Source organism: Artemia franciscana, chromosome 19, assembly GCF_032884065.1.
Source record: "Artemia franciscana chromosome 19, ASM3288406v1, whole genome shotgun sequence".
NCBI classification, from domain to species: domain Eukaryota; kingdom Metazoa; phylum Arthropoda; class Branchiopoda; order Anostraca; family Artemiidae; genus Artemia; species Artemia franciscana.
The window spans coordinates 27,442,227-27,460,507 of record NC_088881.1 but is presented as its reverse complement, the minus strand read 5'-3'; the positions used below and the strand labels follow the sequence as shown (position 1 = coordinate 27,460,507).

Below are 18,281 nucleotides of genomic sequence, written 5' to 3'. Positions count from 1 at the left end.
GTTTTATAGTAGTTTCAAGCAATGATATTGATACAAAAATAATGTTTTCACAATGGACATTAAAAAAAAATGTTTTTATTTATACAATGATACTTGAGGTCTTCTATATCATCAAGAAAGGTTTCAAAATAATACGTAACTAAGTTTGTTGTGATTTTTTTTCGTTTTCTTTTTATAGGTGCCTAGTTTCATGTACAAAAACAATGCAAAAACAACGTTCTATAATGAGCATCTTTTTTTTCAAAAATAGAAAATTTTTATAGCACTTTTAGATATGTTAAAATTTATTTACAGTATGTATGAAACATTGATTCCTCCAGAACTAAACAGTAATTACGTAATATATTACGTAATTATTACGGTGTATTATAGTAATATATTACGGTGTATTATAGTAATATATTACGTAATTATTACGTTGTATTATAGTAATATATTACGTAATTATTACGGTGTATTATAGTAATATATTACGTAATTATTACGGTGTATTATAGTAATATATTACGGTGTAGGGGATTTCCAATCACATTCTATTAAAAAGGTTCGATTTAACGCATCAAATTTTGTTCAACACAGGCACAATTAGGATCTTACACATTTTTCCAAAAACATTTACCAAAAGATTAGTAAGTTATCCAAATAGAAAATAAGCTATCCAAAAGAATTTGCAGAATAACATTGTAATTTATCTTTCTGGAGATTTTTACTTTGTTTCTCAATTTTTGTAGCTGTTTCAAGTAATTATTCTGATGCAAAAATAACGTTTTCGCAATAAACATCTTTTATCAAAAAATATTAGTTAAAGTATTTGGTACTATTTATGCAAGAAGCATTGGAATTCTTTTGTTTGTGAGCCACTTGAAAATTTACCTTATCCATGATCCATTGTTCCATTGTTACATTGGATTGTTACATGATCCATTGTTCCCTTTAGTCTTCGGTACCAAAAGGTTGACAAAGGTTGATGGTGACAATTATGTTTCAAGAGAATGTGTTTTCTTTTTTGGCGGACTTTATTTCCTCAGTTTTGAACGTGGTAAAAGCCAAATATTAAATTAAAAACTTTATTTTTAAAAGTTTAAAAATTGACACAGAAACAGAGCGTTGGACAACTTTTAAAATTGAATATTCGTGCTAAAAATAATCATCACAGAAAGGAGTGGGGTGAGGGGTACCCAGCTTGAAAAATTGCCGGTCTCGTAAAAAAAGTAATAAAATATATAAAAAATTTTGTTGTGGTTGGTAACTGTTTTTGTTACCACCCCTCCCCCTAAACAAAAATCATCCGGAAACAAAAGGGTGGATATTGCCTTGACAGTTGACACTAATGTAAAGACGCATCAACAGTGCCATCTAGCGTTTGGCGCTGCTAAATTTTTCATAATTGTTTTTTTTAGAGATCAAACACTTTTTATTTCACTAATTTTGCCAGTTTCAGCAATTTACCTAATTATTACGCTGAAAAAAAAGGCCAAACATCGCCAAATGCTAGATGGTGTTCGTGATTCTTGGCGACATAGGTCTAGTTTATGCTCTTATAAGTTCCCCAAGCTCATTGAAAAGGATGTTAGTATACGCCTTATGTACCGAATACATCAGTATTATATAAGAAAAAAAAAACAGTCACTTACTGCGTCTGATGTAACGAAAACAGAAAGACAAGTCAGGGGACTGGATGCTTCAACAAATTTAAGCCATGATGCAACTTCTTCGTCTGAATTCAGCGGTTTTTCTGAAAAATCCGGCATAATATGCAGCTTGGCTTTACCTTTCTTAATTACAAAAACTCCGCCAAGACCTTAAAAAAAAATGAGATTTTTAAAATCCTATGTTAGCGACATACCATTTCATAATATCTCAAGACAAAGCTACCACAACAGCTGACGTTTTCCCCCTAGGGCTATCCACTGTCCTCGATAATTCTACCACAGCAGCTGACGATTTCCCACTAGGGCTATCCACTGTCCTCGATAATACTTCCACATCAGCTGACGTTTTCCCCCTAGGGCTATCCACTGTCCTCGATAATTCTACCACAGCAGCTGACGATTTCCCACTAGGGCTATCCACTGTCCTCGATAATACTTCCACATGAGCTGACGTTTTCCCCCTAGGGTTATCCACTGTCCTCAATAATACTACCACAGCAGCTGACGTTTTCCCCCTAAGGTTATCCACTGTCCTCGATAATACTACCTCAGCAGCTGACGTTTTCTCACTAGGGCTATCCACTGTCCTCGATAATGCTACCACAGCAGCTGACGTTTTCCCACTAGGGTTATCCACTGTCCTCGATAATGCTACCACATCAGCTGACGTTTTCCCCTAGGGCTATCCACTGTCCTCGATAATTCTACCACAGCAGCTGACGATTTCCCACTAGGGCTATCCACTGTCCTCGATAATACTACCACATCAGCTGACGTTTTCCCCCTAGGGCTATCCACTGTCCTCGATAATACTACCACATCAGCTGACGTTTTCCCCCTAGGGTTATCCACTGTCCTCAATAATACTACCACAGCAGCTGACGTTTTCTCACTAGGGCTATCCACTGTCCTCGATAATGCTACCACAGCAGCTGACGTTTTCCCACTAGGGTTATCCACTGTCCTCGATAATGCTACCACATCAGCTGACGTTTTCCCCCTAGGGCTATCCACTGTCCTCGATAATGCTACCACAGTAGCTGTCGTTTTCCCACTAGGGCTATCCACTGTCCTCGATAATAAGAGGGTACATCAGAGCTATTGATGCAAAAAAAAAGTGATTTTCCTTTTTATCCAAGCCAGGGGACTGTAATATTCTTGTATATAGTTTTCGGCAGTAGAGATTCTAGTGGTATATTTTTTAATCCGACCAAACGTGATTTTGAAGGATTTCAGGCTAATTTTAAAAAATTATAATAAAGTGGTTTTTAAATAACATTTTATAATTCAGACTAATCAATACAATAGTTACTATTCCTGAATCAGCTATAACTGACAATTTTTCCTCACTAGTCAGTTTTGTGCGTTTTAAAAACTACGGGACCCTGATTTGTTCTTTACTGGGTCGCAGCTACTGCTCCAGATGGAAATTAGCATTAATGATAATTGATTACTTATCATCATTTATGTTCAGAAACACTAGATAATAAAACAATTTGGTCAATTTTTTTTTATTAATAAGTGTCAAAAGACCACGTTAACACCTTTTGTTTATTATAAGCACAGAAGATGTATAGTATGTAGTCATAGACCATTTTAGGTCGAAGATTATAGCAAATAATTAACTATAGTTAATGATAATGGGCTTCTGGAACGCACCCAGTAATTTGCGCCTGGAAATTATGTAAACAATGGTCTTACACACGGCTAGAGAAACGTGCAAACGAATCTCGTTATAAAAAATGACCAATGACCAAACGCTATAAAAAAATGGCCAGAAAGAATTGGCCAATGGGTACTGAAGGGTTCTTAGGGTGGATGGTGCCGAGGGAAAAATTAATTACAACACTCTCCTCACGATTCAAATATAAGCAAAAAAGCCTAATGAAAGTGAAAATTTTGTCAAAGTGGGAAAACTCCCAGTCATGGCACTGACCCCCCCCCAGCCACAGCACCGAGAGCGCGTGCCTAGGTTGCTCACCCCCCTTTGAACAGCCCTGAATGGGTACCAGGAAAAACCCCAAGAAGGTAAATAGGAAGGGATGTGAAAGAACAGAATGACTAGCCCCTAACTTCTGATTACACATCCTGGCTGAAAGGTCAGAAAGGACCGGAAGCAAAGATCAGCTCCGCCGGTAGACTGTAAATTCTAGTGCTTTCCTATCCTTTCCTATCTTTTCATTTACTGAACTCTTTCAGGTTTTATATTGATCGTTTTATTCCCTTATTGATACAATATAGGATATTAGAGCGAGAGATGTTCAGAACTCGTTTTTTCCTTATAGATAAAATAATCTTATTTTCACCTTGCCGTACAAGGATTACAATTCTAAAGAATGATTCCGATCCTTGGTGAGGCAAAACAAAGGAGGTGAGGTCTAATGGAGGGGGTGACAAGGGAACTATCGATTATTATCAGGATCGATTGTGGAAAATAAATTATTGCTACACTCGAACAGGAGATCTTCAATGGCACTACACGAGCAAAGAGGAGTATCGCTTTTTTCCATTCTTCAATATGAAGTAACTTCAGAAACAAAACGATATATATTCGTGACTGTTTTCCCCTTATTGATAAAATACTTTCATTTGATAAAATACTTACTGATAAAATACATATTGACACACATATAGTGCATATTCTATACTATGTATTATAACTAGCGTAGTAACAAGCGACTTATCTGAGTTTCTAAAAAGAAATCACTGTTGCCAAGTTGAAAAAACAAGAAACATTAAATACTAGATGGTGAGAATGTTTTTTTTCGACAATCGCACCAGTCTCTACTCTTATACTTTTTCTACTCTTATTATCTTTAGGTAATTTCCTTTTATGAGTTTCAGGCGAAAAATAATCTAAAATATTCGGTAGCAGGGTGGCGCTAGAATTGAACTGTCATTGGGCTAAATGTAATTTTGTCATTTCAAAATCTTTGATTACATATTTTCGGCTACACCGTATCATTTACGGAAAACATATTGATAAAATACTTTTAAATTTTAAACTATGACTCAGACCTTTGTTGAGGCAGAACGTTCGAGATAAGGTCTAAGGGGGGAAGAGAGTGGAGGAGGGCTTAAGATTACTGGCAAACTATCGATTTTTATCAGTGCCGAGGGTAGAAAAGAATAATTGGGTACGCTCAAAAATGAGATGATAAAAATTTTTGTCACCGCCACACGAACAAAGTGGAATGTCACTTTTTCCCTTTCTATTTAAGAATTGATATAGCAAATAAAAACGAGACATTTTCATAGTTCGTTTTTTCCTCATTTGATAAAATATTTTTATCTGCGCTGTACAACAAGCATAATTTTAAATAATGACTCAGATCTTTGTTTAATTTTGCAAGGCTTTTACAATGGTCACACTTCCCAGAAATACTTTAAGTACCAAGGACCGTGACAATGAAATCTAACAATTTTAATCGGTTAATTGAAAACTTACAGAACCATGTATATCTTAAAAAATGAAGATGACCATCATATTCAACTATTTAGTTTTTGATAGTAGCAAATGTAAAATGGAAAAAAAAATTGGGCAAAAAATCAGCAAAAAAAGGTAGAAACATACGGCACCAAACAGCTTAAAAAGGTGTAGTTGCGCTTTGGAGATGAAGTACTCTTTGGGAAATAAGAGACTGTTAAAGTATGAATTTTAACGGACGAAAAAATTTGTCAAATTTCACTGATTAGCTATTTTTATTTTTTTCATGGATGAATGTGGCAACACTGGTGGAAATACTGTCCTTTAAAATTCATAATTTTGAAACAACCAAAAGGAAAATCATGGTTTTCAAGAAAGAACAGTGATGTCAATTCACACAAAATTTTGATTTTTTTTTTTCGATGTCCTTGGCACTTCAAATACAAGGGAGAAGGTTGTTCTAATAAATTCAAAGCAAATATTATAACATAAGATTATCAAGAAGTCATTTGGGTATGTCAATACACAGATCGTCATAAAAAAAAAAATATTTTTCCTGATTCATTTCCATCAACAAAAGCTCTGTTATAAGTTTGTTATAAACTGTTATAAATTAAACTGAAAAAATTCAAACCTAAATAGAGCAAAAATTCTTATTGACAATGAATTTTACATTATATTGAAATCATGTTATCAAGTCTTGGCCAAATTATACAACACAAATTTATCATCAAACCATTTGTAGCTGGAAAAACAAGGATATAAATTTTTACTGTAATATTACGCAGAAAAAAACGCAAACACGAATGGCTGGGAGAACTTTTTTAAGTAAATTCACAAAAACAGTATGATTAAAATTGAAACCATGTTAAGTAATTTGAGGAAGTCAATTTGTGGTTTGAGCAAGTCCGAGCATAGATCATCTTAGAAATAAAATATCAAGAGGATTGGACACTTTAAACACAATTTAGTGAACCACAGTCGGCTGACAGTCTCAAAGGCAAAGGATCCAATAGCAAATTTCCCCATGGGACTACTTATTAGTGAAACCTATTGAGAATTTGTGATTGATTATGAAATTTGATTGAAAGACAATGTAATTCTGTCGGCAAAGTTTTCAATCCAGCCGGGTTGCACCAAAGAAATTTCGAAGAGCTGCCAACTTGATCAAATGATATATCTTTTGAGGTGGTTTTGGGCATTTTCCTAGCAGGTATACTACAACATTTTTAGGGACAACCCTGTCTTGAATTTAACAAAAAGTTCTGCTCCCTTCAATCGAAAAAACGAAATTTACAATTTCTAAAGATATAAGTTTCTCTAAAACTAAATATATCTATCCCCAGCACAAAACAAGAGAAGTTACAAGGTTTTTCTAAGATTTCAGGGAAAGTAGTTGTCGGCTTTTAGTTTTCTGCCGTTTACTTCTAATTGCTTATTTAGTTTACTTCTTAATTGCTTATTAATTCGGATTGCTTATTCAAGTTCTACAAGTTATGGCAAGACCGCCCAATTACTTCTAAATTGTCTGGCCACACAAACTACACAAGTTTATAATGGACAATATTGGCTGATTCTTTATAGTATTGAATCCCCTTAAAACTATTAACGATCTTTCCACGAATCATTTCCATCAGCAAAAGCATTGTTAAAAATTTGTACGCCGAGAAAATTAAAAATTAAAAGAAGGGAGAACCTGAATTCGCACAAATAGTATAATATGAAAATTGAAATCATGTCAATAACCATCATAAAAGAAACTATTGAAAATATTTCCATAAATCATTTCCATCATCAAAAGCATGAAGCCTTCATAATTTTTTATTGTTAAATTATGAAGAAAAATTCCGTTTAAAAAAAAGGAAGATTTTTTTTTTGTTTACATAAATAGCATATTATGCATTGAAATTCTATCAAACAGTACTTTAAGCAAGTCAATTATACAAATCATCGAAAAACAAAAACTACCTTTTCCTGAATAAGTCTATTTGCAATCAAATACTATAAACCCATATTGAACCCATATTGACACTATTTGGAACCACCAATACATCCTATTTTTGAAAGAATAAAAAATCACATCAGGATTTACAAGATGTAATGGGTGCTATCATTAGTGCTCCTACCATGTATCCCCCTAGAGAGACGGTTAGACGCCAATAAATTCTATTCGATATTTGGAACTGAAAATATATTTCATTTTCTAAAAAAGTAACAACCCCCTTAGCACTTGCAGGGTATAATGGGAATGCAGTGAGCCTTCCCTCGTCTAATTCTACCGCAACTGCCACTGATGCTACCACTTCTTCTGATCACCTTACAACTGCCACATTATTCTACCACAACTGCCACTGATGCTACCACTTCTTCTGATCACCTTAGGGAGACCATTTCTTACTAATATTCTCCATTCAATATCAGGAACTACAGATACATTTATTTGTTAAAGATTAAAAACTCACCGAGAAATTTACAGGGGAACCGCTTCCACATAGCATTACGCATGCAAGAGACGAAATTGAGTCCACCTTTCCTATTTTTACATTCAACTTTGATTACTTTTCCTGGTTTTCCTTCAGAGCAAAGCAAGTTTAAAAGTACGGCACAATTGTTCTCTCCTGGTGGCAGCGTTTCTACTATTGGTTTTTCTGTTTCGGGATCCAATTTTGCTATGTAGGACATCGACTTTTCTATGGTGCCAGAACCAAACGCAAAATTGGCTATTAGCTATTAAAAAGAAAAAACGTATAAAAAATAGAACACTAAAAGTAAAAGCACCATGGTAAATAAAACAAACAGGAAAACTATGAGAAACATGTCAGAAATAGAAAGCACCGACTTTTCGACTTTTATTTTTTAAATAGAAGGACATCGACTTCTCTATGGTGCCAGAACCAAACGCAAAATTGGCTATTAGCTATTAAAAAGAAGAAGCATATAAAAAATAGGACACTAAAAATAAAACCACCATGGTAAATAAAAAGCCGGAGAACTATAAGAAACATATGGGAAATAGAAAACACAGCTATAACTAGAAACCTTTCTTGTAAACTACTATTACCACTGCTAACAACTCATCACAGCACCAAGTCACCTGAAGCCAACTGTTCTGATTATAAAATTACACCTTTATTATTATTTTTAATAATAATTAATAATATTTATTATTATTATTATTATTATTATTATTATCACCTTATTATTATTATTATTATTATTATTATTATTATTATTATTATTATTATTATTATTATTATTATTATATTTTTATTATTATTATTATTATTATTATTATTATTATTATTATTATTATTATTATTACCATTATTATTATTTACCATTATTATTATTATTATTATTATTATATTATTATTATTATTATTATTATCACCTTTATTATTATTATTATTATTTAGTAATAATAGAAAATAATATTTTCTATTATTACTATTATTACTAAAATAGTTCTTACTTTTATTACTTTTTGAGTATGATCCAAACAGGATTATTGTGTTTTGCTATTTTTTCTAAAAACAAATATATTTAAAAAAAGGAGGGATATCCCTAATCCCCCTTATCTGAAACTTAAGCATCACTTTAATCAAAAATACAGCTTAGTAGCAAAAAATAAGGGAAAAATAAAATTAATCTGCTGTTGGTATTATCATAAGCACCATTTCAATACAGTGAACAAAATATATTCCCCCAGAATATAATAAAGACTATAACAAGCAGTGCTGCAACAAGTACTCCAAATTTTTACTTAAGTATGAAGTATTAAGTACTCATTGTTTTTTTACTTAATCAAGTAATAAGTACTTTCCAAATTCTTACTTAAGTATCAAATTTCAAGTACTTGCTAAAATTGTACTTAAGTATTACTTCAAGTACTACCTCAAGTATTTATTATATATATATATATATATATATATATATATATATATATATATATATATATATATATATATATATATATATATATATATATATATATATATATATATATATATATATATATATATATATATATTTATATATGTATATTTCTGATATCAAGCCCACGCTACCTTTTTTTAAAGCCATTCTGAAGGCTTCTTAGCCCCATCCCTTGCCTATAAAATATCCCCTGTCATTCCTCTCTTGGAAATCTTAACCAAGAACCAGAATTTCCATTTTATCGTTTTTAACCATTTCCTTTGTTTGGCTTGTACACACCCAATGAAGTAAAAAAAAAAAAAATATAATCCGAACCAATTTTCAACACACCGGCTTGAAAGCAAAAGACTTTCAAAACAATTGAGTGCAGTCAAAAAACTCCTGATTGGATCAGACAGATCAAATGACAGGATTAACACAGTGCACGTAAAGTTGAACTTCTGGTGATTAGTATTCAGTCAAATCTGGCACGTTTGAAAAAATACACGGTTATTCTGAAACATGTGGGAATGATAAAAAAAAATATTGAAAATATTTTTCCCTTGTTTGGCTGGTGGACACCTAACGAAGTCCAAAAAATAATCTGAACCAATTTCCAACACAACGGCTTGAAAGAAAAAGACTATGAAAACAATTAAGTGCAGTGAAAAAACTTCTGATTGGATCAGACATATCACATGACAGGATTAATACATTGCACATAGAGTTGAACTTCTGGCGATTAGTGTTCAGTTAAATCTGGCACGTTTATAAAAATACAGGGTTATTCTGAAACATGTCGGAATGGTGGAAAAATATTGAAAATAGAAAAATAAACTTTGGATTGGCTTTAAAACAGATAAAAGGTAATAAAGTAGTTCATTCTCTGATTCAATAAGTGAAAACCTTAGCAAAAAAAACTCAAATTTAAAAGTGAGGAGCCAAGTGAGTCAGTTGCAGACTTTTTTTAATAAGAGAAATCAAGGCTCAGCGTGCTGAAAGAAAAGAAGAGTATGAAAATGAAGTCTTGATTCACACTTTGATGACATGTCTCGCCCTCGGCACCTTTACAAGGAAACTGCCACAAGTTTTCAAGTTAAATTTCAGACGCGCTATGAAAATGAATGGCATCTATATCCTTTGGCTGGTTTTCACTCAAGCAAGCCGCATGCTGTGTAATCAATTCAGATGGTCGGTAAAACTCCCTACAAACATATATTATAAAATCACGGGCCTGCAACAAGCCCGCTGTTTCAGACGCATTCCATACGGCTGGTCAAACTGCAGAATGATTGAATGAATGATTGAATGAACTTTATTATCCGTAAAAGTATAAAAAAACACAAAGTACGGAGTATTATAAATAAACAAAGATGATAAACAGCAAGAAAAAAAAATTCAAACTAACAAAAGACAACATGGACTAATTAACCAGTATCAATATGGAAAAAAGGCTGCAGTGGGTCGTAAACGTGAATAAAGTAGATAGTCTTTTTTCATAAATCATCACTGGAAGACCGAATCCAAGAAGGCATATCTAATAAACCAAATCGAGCAATTATTTTTCTGTTTTGATGCCATCTAGGAAGCCGGAGGAGGAATTTACAATATCTGAAACGTAGAGTATGGCGACTTTTCTTACAAAACAGATGGGCCATGCCTGATAAAAACAAAAGCACAGGGGCGCAATAAGCGTTATAAATCATGCACAAACCGTTGCGGTTGTAACGGTTTTTGTTTGGGGATATTTTTCCGTAAGCGACGCGTAGGTTTTTCACGGTTTGATTCACTAGGGATGAAAAGGTAGTGGAAAGTGTTGGACCGAAGCAAAGACCAAGCCAACTAACTAAAGAAGAACATGGCAGAATTGCAGTCCCAGCAATGAATGGAGCGACCGCATAAGGGCTATTAAAACAAATAAACAAATAAATTTAGACGCATTAACTGACAGTCCAATCTTAGATAGTTCATTGCTTAATATAGTAAAATTGGAAAGCAATCCACGGCGATTTCGGGCAACAAGAAAATCGTCGTCTGGATATGTAACGGAAGACAAACCAATATTACCATAAGAAACAGAACTTTTAAGGGGACGCAGAGACGATGCAAGCACACATTTAAATATACTAGAAGACAAAACGGCAGAAGTTGCAACCCATCTATTTCTAGCAGCAGTTTTCACACCATGAAGTGGTAAAAACCATGAGACTAAGTCGAAAATCATCTGAGAAAAGAGGAATAAAATAAGAGCTAAGAGCTCATATGGCACTAGTGATGAGGTCGGAAGAACCAAGTGCTCATATGGCATGAGCTCTAGCAAAATTATAAGAATCAATAGATTAATCTAAAAGAAAAATCAGAGCCTTAATGCCGGTCGGCATTTAAAATAAGAGCTCTGAGACACAAGGTCCTTTGAAATATCAAAATTCATTAAGATCCGATCACCCACTCGCACGTTAAAAATACCTCATTTTTCTAATTTTTCTCTCCGTTCAGCCCCCCCCCCAGATGATTGAATCGGGGAAATCAACTTTATCAAGTCACTTTGTGCAGGTCCCTGACAAGCCCACCAATTTTCATTGTCCTAGCACGTCCAGAAGTACCGAACTTGCCAAAGCACTGGAGCCCCCTAACTACCCCAAAGAGAGTGGACCCAGTCTGGTTTCGTCAATCACGTATCTACGACATTTGCTTATTCTACCCACCAGGTTTCATCCCGATCTCTCTACTCTAAGTGTTTTCCAAAGTTTCCGGTTTCCCCGTCCAACTCTCCCCCAGTGTCACTAGAACTGGTCGGGGTTTAAAATAAGAGCTCTGAGATATGAGTTCTTTCTTAATATCAAATTCAAAAATACCTCACGAACGGTCACCCGCTCGTCAGTTAAAAATACCACAATTTTTATGATTTTTCCGAATCAACACCCCTCCAACTCCCCCAAAGAGACCGAATCCACTTTGGTTATGTCAATCACGTATCTAGGACTTGTGCTGATTCTTCCCACCAAGTTTCATCCTGATCAATCCACTCTAAGCGTTTTCCAAGATTTCCAGTCCCCCCCCTCAAATCCCCCCAGTGACACTGGATTTGGTCGGGATTTAAAACATGAGATCTGAGTTACGAGGTCCTTCTAAATATGAAATTTCATCCGATCAAATTCAAGATCTGATCACTCCTTCGTAAGTTAAAAATACCTCATTTTTTCTAATTTTTCAGAATTAACCCTCCCCCCAACTCCCCAAAAGAGAGTGAATTCGTTCTGTTTATGTCAATCACGTATCTAGGACTTGTGTTTATTTTTCCCACGAAGTTTCATCCCGATCCCTCCACTCTAAGCATTTTCCAAGATTTTAGGTTTCCCCCTCCAATGTCACCTGATCCGGTCGGAATTTAAAACAAGAGCTCTGAGACATGATATCCTTCTAAATATCAAATTTAATTAAGATCTGACCTAATTTTTCCAAATGAACCGTGCTCCCACTCCCCCCTAGATGGTCGAATCGGGGAAACAACTATTTCAAATTGAATCTGGTCTGGTCCCTGATACGCCTAGCGAATTTCATCGTTCTAGCTTATCTGGAAGTGCCTAAACTAGCAAGACCGGGACTGACAGACCGATATACCGACAGAATTTGCCATCACTGTCACTCGGTAGATAACAAGTGCCATACAAAGTAATTTTTCTCTGAGGATGGAATATTAGGTTGAAGGTTGGGTTCGGTATGACTTATTTTGGAAAAGGGTTATTTCCAGGCTTTGGGCAATCCATGAGTGGAAGTAGTTATAGGCCCTACTAAACTTAAGGAAAACTCGACTTTCTTAAAACTTTAAACCCCCTCCCCCTCGCCCTATTTTAGATAGGGCTTGTGATATCAGAGCTCGATATGAGCCCTGATCCTAGTCATCTTTGGCCTAGCTTCCATTGGGATCCATTGCTCCATTCGCAAGTTATACTAAATTAAACCAAAAGCTTGACTTTTTTTCAGCACTTGAAACCCACTCCCCCTCGTTCTATTTGAGCTAGGGTTTTCATCTAAAAACTTGATGTCTGTCACGGTCTTAGGCACCTTTGGTTCAATCTTCACTGAGATCCATCAAACTCTCGCAAGTTACACTGAATTAAATGAAAAACTCAACTTTTTTTAGCACTTAAAGCCCCCTCCTCCTAATTAAGCTAGGGTCTTCATCTCTAAACATTATGTGCCTTATGGTTTTGGCATCTTTGGCTTGACTTTCATTGAGATCCATTAATTCATTCGCAAGTTAAACTGAGTCAAACAAAAAACAACTTTTTTAGCCCTTAAAGCCCCATCCCCCTCGCCCTAATTAAGCTTGGGTCTCCATCCCAGAACTCAATGTATATCATGCTCTGAGGCATCTTTATTCAATTTTCATCGAAATTCATCTCTCCATTTGCAAGTTACAGTGAATTAAATGAAAAACTCGAAATTGTTTAACAATTAAAGCCCCATCACCCTAATTAAGCTCAATTTCAATCCAAACAGTTCAATTTTAATACAAATCTGACTGGCGGTTCTCCCGCTATTCTCGATTCCACAGACGGGCGGACAGACAGACAGATCTCAAAAACCTTGATGGACATAATCTTGATGGACATTTTCCACTATCCAAACAGGTGATGATTCCTGGATGATGATATGCTATTGTTTTCCTTTTTTTGGATCCAATGAGCCAACATGGCTACATAAGACGTTGCAAAATCCGTCCGTCCGTCTGTCTGTCTGTGTAATCCCGTATAGGGGTAGAACCGCTGGTTGGATTTGGATGAAAATGTTGATGGCCAGATTTGGTGCCAAGGATCATGAGACACATCAAGTTGAAAGATGAAAACCCTAGCTCAAATAAAACAGGGGGGAGAGAGTTTTACCTGCTAAAAACAGTTTTTCGTTTAATTCCGAGAAACTTGCGACTGGAGTGATGGATCTGAATATATCCAAAGAGGTCTAAGACCTGAACCAAAGAGGTCTAAGACCATGACACATATCAAGTTTTGAAATAAAGACCCTAGCTCAAATTTAACAAGGGGAGTGGGTTTTAATTCCTGAAAAATCTAAGTTTTCTGTTTAATTTAGCATAACTTGCAAATGGAGTAACGGATCCGAATGAAAACTAGACAAAAGATGCCTAAGATCAGGGCTCATATCAAGTTCTGGTATCACAAACCCTATCTCAAATAGGGCGAAGGGGAGAGGGTTTCAAGTCTTAAGAAAGTTGAGTTTTCCTTTAATTTAGTAGGGCCTATAACTTATGAATGGAGTGACAAATCTGAAGTCAGATTCGTCTGAATACCTGAATTTTGACAAAATACCACTGCATTGGATCCAGCTAGAATTCCCTAGACTTGTTTATTGCAGACAACATTTAGATGGGCAAAGATTCATAGCTTCAGTAGTTTTACCAATAATATGGTCCTGAAGATGATGAAATGGTGGAAATTTGGTTCAGTTGACGAGATGACAAAACTTAAACACTAATGTCAGAAATAGAAGCCCAAATGGACTACAGTATGCAACATTTAGCACAAAACAAGGGATTTTAGCTCACTGTCGACCAGTGAACTGTGAAATAATTGCAATTTTCTTTGTTATATAACTTTTAAACAAAAATTAAACCAAGTGTTAATAATACTATAATTTTTTTGTCAAAAACAAATACCTTATTTCATATCCAAAATAGGGTATGGAGCTATATCTGAGTTTACTCTAAATCTAAAGGGTTATGTTTTCTTGTACATAGCCAAAGCACAGACACACAAAAGCTATATCTGAGTTTGCTCTAAATCTAAAGGTAATGTTTTCTTGTACATTGCCAAATCACACACACACAAAATTTTCGTGTCAAAGCTAAAGTATTTGAAAAACAAGTACATTAAAAGTATCTTAAGTAATAAGTATTTCGTAATCTTACTTAAGTATCAAGTAATAAGTACACCCTAGAGTTTTTACTTAAGTACAAGTACAAGTAATGGAAATTTTTACTTAAGTAGTACTTCAAGTAAAAGTACTTCAAGTAAGTGACAGCACTGATAACAAGATATTAATAAAAAGTGAAAACTGAGCAGGGCTAATCTTCCAATAAAGAAACTACATTTATGTTGAAGAAAAGTAGAATGTTTTCAATGGCGTCAGTTAAGTTAAGTTTTTAAATAATTATTAACAAAGTTCGATCTAGTTTTTAAAGTAAGCGATTAATTTGATTAAATTAGTTACATTAAATTAGCCATGTGACTGAGTAGGGAATGAAGTTGCGCCTGAAATCGTTCAGGACTGCGAGTCACATGGCTTTTCCTGACAGAGTTTATTTCTACAGGAGGGGGTACTTTCATTTCTTTCCTATTATTTTTAAATCAAAATACTGAAAAACGTATTTTTCAATAAAAATACCAAAAAGAGGTATTTTTCAACGAAAGTATCAAAACGAGGCAATTTTAGAAATCTAGGGGGAGGAGCCCTTTTCCCTCGATTGGTGCTACCACCTATAGCCAAAAAAAACTAAGGCCTATTCAGACTTCAAACTAAATCAAACGTACAAGAAAAAGATCATCAGTACCATCTACCGAGTACCACTTTGATTATCTTAGGTTATGACCAGCAAATGCCATTCAGTCTAACTTACTGGTCATTTATTATTTTTATTTAAACTGTTTGTCTCTATACCACAAGAATGCTGAAGTTAGGTTCTATTCCTATGCACAATAAATACACCCGTGTTGCATTACCTAAAGCCAATATTGAACTGATTAAAGCAAAACAAAAAGCATGGAGAGACTACAAAAGTAATCGACAAAGTAACGACCGAGAGAAAACATTCAAGAGGCTCCGCAACAGGGTTCGGAAAGCAACAAGAAGAGAAGGAAAGCTTAGAGAACGTAAATTAGCTTTCTCCTTGAAAGAAAACCCAAAAAGTTTCTGGAAACACGTGAACAGCAAAAGGAAAAGCAAAAGTGGAGTCTCATCTCTTTACGATCCCGTGAAACAAAAGATGGTACACGACCCCACGGACAAGGCAAATACTCTCAACAGCCAGTTCTCTTCTGTTTTTACTCAGGAACCTGAGAACGAAGACCACTTTAGCCGCGAGGAACCAATTCAGGGTATAAGCGAATTGATAAGACCGATAGAGATCAAACATAGCGATGTTCTAAAAAAACTCAGAGAACTTAACCCAAGCAAGTCCACAGGCCCAGACAATCTACATCCAAAACTGCTCAAAGAACTTGCAACGGTAATAATAGAGCCACTAGTCTACATTTACAGAAAGTCTCTTGAACTCGGTGAGCTTCCCACTATTTGGAAAAAAGCTATTGTCGTCCCAATATACAAAGGTGGGAAACGAGAAGACCCATCAAACTACAGACCGATAAGCCTCACTTGTATTACGTGTAAAGTACTTGAGTCTCTCATTGCAGACCACACCCTAAAACACTTAAAACGAGAAAAAATACTTACCAAAAAGCAGTTTGGTTTTCTTAAGGAACGATCTGCAGAGATCCAACTGCTTTGTGCCACAGATGATTGGAAGAAAAACATCGACAAGGGGTTCCAGATTGATCTCATATACTTGGATCTCAAGAAAGCCTTTGACAAAGTTCCCCATAAGCGTCTCGTCAAGAAGCTCAGGAAATACGGTCTCTCCTCATCCGGGTCCTCATTCAGTCTTCTTCAATGGATTACGGACTTCTTAACTGGCAGAAAGCAAGTTGTGTGCGTAGAAGGTTGTCTCAGCAATGCCGAAGAAGAAGTTCTTAGCGGAGTACCCCAGGGGTCAATTCTCGGCCCCCTTCTGTTTAATCTCTACATCAACGACCTAGTTGAGGGCATCAAATCTGACATCCTTCTCTACGTGGACGACACAAAGATCTATCGCGTCATCTCGTCATGTGAAGACATTCACCACCTGCAGGCGGATCTCCAACGAATCGATGACTGGATGAAGAAGCGGATCATGGAAATCAATACCCAGAAAAGTCATATCCTCACTCTGGGTCCACAAAACTTTTCGTCCTCATACTTTCTTGGTTCCGCCGCACTCACTCTTAGTAGAAAAGAAAGAGACCTAGGCATCTTAGTGGATTCTGAACTGAACTTCAGTAGCCACTATGAAGCTGTCGTCAAGAAGGCTTCCAAAGTTGCTGGTATGATCAGAAGAAACTTCTCGTGCGAGGACGACAAAATGCTTGCTACGCTCTATAAGTCCCTTGTCCGCCCGATTCTTGAGTATGGACATTGTTCTACAAGACCATACTACAACAAGGACATAGATGCTCTGGAAGATGTTCAGAGGAGGATAACTAAATTCTCTCCCAGGTTACGCTTCCTTCCCTACGAAGAGCGGCTTGGAAAGCTTGAAATCCCAACCCTCGCCTATAGATTCCATCGTGGTGATCTTATTGAAATGTACAAGCTCTGCAATGGAGCCTATGATAACGTACCAGCCCAGAGAATCGTGCAGTTCAATAAAAATCATCTCCGAGGACATCAGTACAAAGTGAGTATGGAACGTTTTTACAAGGACATGGGCCGATGGACTTTTGGCAACCGAGTTGTTCAGCATTGGAACAACTTACCAGAAAGAGTAATCTGCTCCACAAACCTACGGACATTCAAGAAGGAAGTTGACGAATATTATTCAAGTGACATTTTCTCCTTATGCAAATTTAGAAGAAATGCAAATTAAGATTTTTGTTCTGTAGAGGCTTAACGGCCTGCCATCAAATTTGCGAATATATTTATTTATTTATTTATTTATAATATTCCACGCTATTTCAGGCTTACCTCTGAGTTTACTCCGACATACTTCCAAGGACCAGCTCCAGCACCAATAGCGAGCCCTTCTTTCATATCCAGCCAATTTGAAAGATGACTCAAGTCATAGTAGACATCTCTCTTAACCAATGGCACCAGGTTTGGCACACCGCCAATATCAACCAGACAAGGACGACCACATATCCCTTGAAACATATGAAAAAATTAACATTGTTCGATCTCCCTGATGAGCTTTGATCAAGGCCGTATCCAAGGGGGTAGGAGGTTTAAACCCCTCCCCTCCTAAAATTGTCGACGTAACAAAAATGAATGAACAAATTTTTTATGCGTTTTTTAAAGTTTTTTGTAACCCCCCACCCCGAAGAAAGTATCCTGGATACTTTCTTGGCCCTGACTCACTGTGTAATTTAGTTTTTTTTTATGCTTCTAAATTGAACTTCAATCAGCAGATTTTTAACTTGCAACCAAAAAATCCATGTCAGTTTTTTCTTCCGAGACATTAA

General features: G+C 35.7%; 1 protein-coding gene across 2 annotated transcripts in view; it reads right to left on the bottom strand.

The window, feature by feature from the left end:
* The window catches only part of LOC136039506 (ester hydrolase C11orf54 homolog), a gene marked incomplete at its 5' end in the record, with an annotated part of 31,868 nt that extends 13,905 nt beyond the window's left edge, over positions 1–17,963 (bottom strand). For both annotated transcript variants that reach the window (XM_065723294.1, XM_065723295.1), the window contains 3 exon segments: positions 1,635–1,801; positions 7,542–7,806; positions 17,788–17,963. In XM_065723294.1, coding sequence (XP_065579366.1) covers positions 1,635–1,801; positions 7,542–7,806; positions 17,788–17,963 — 608 coding nt within the window.
* Positions 17,964–18,281: the final 318 nt, after the last annotated feature.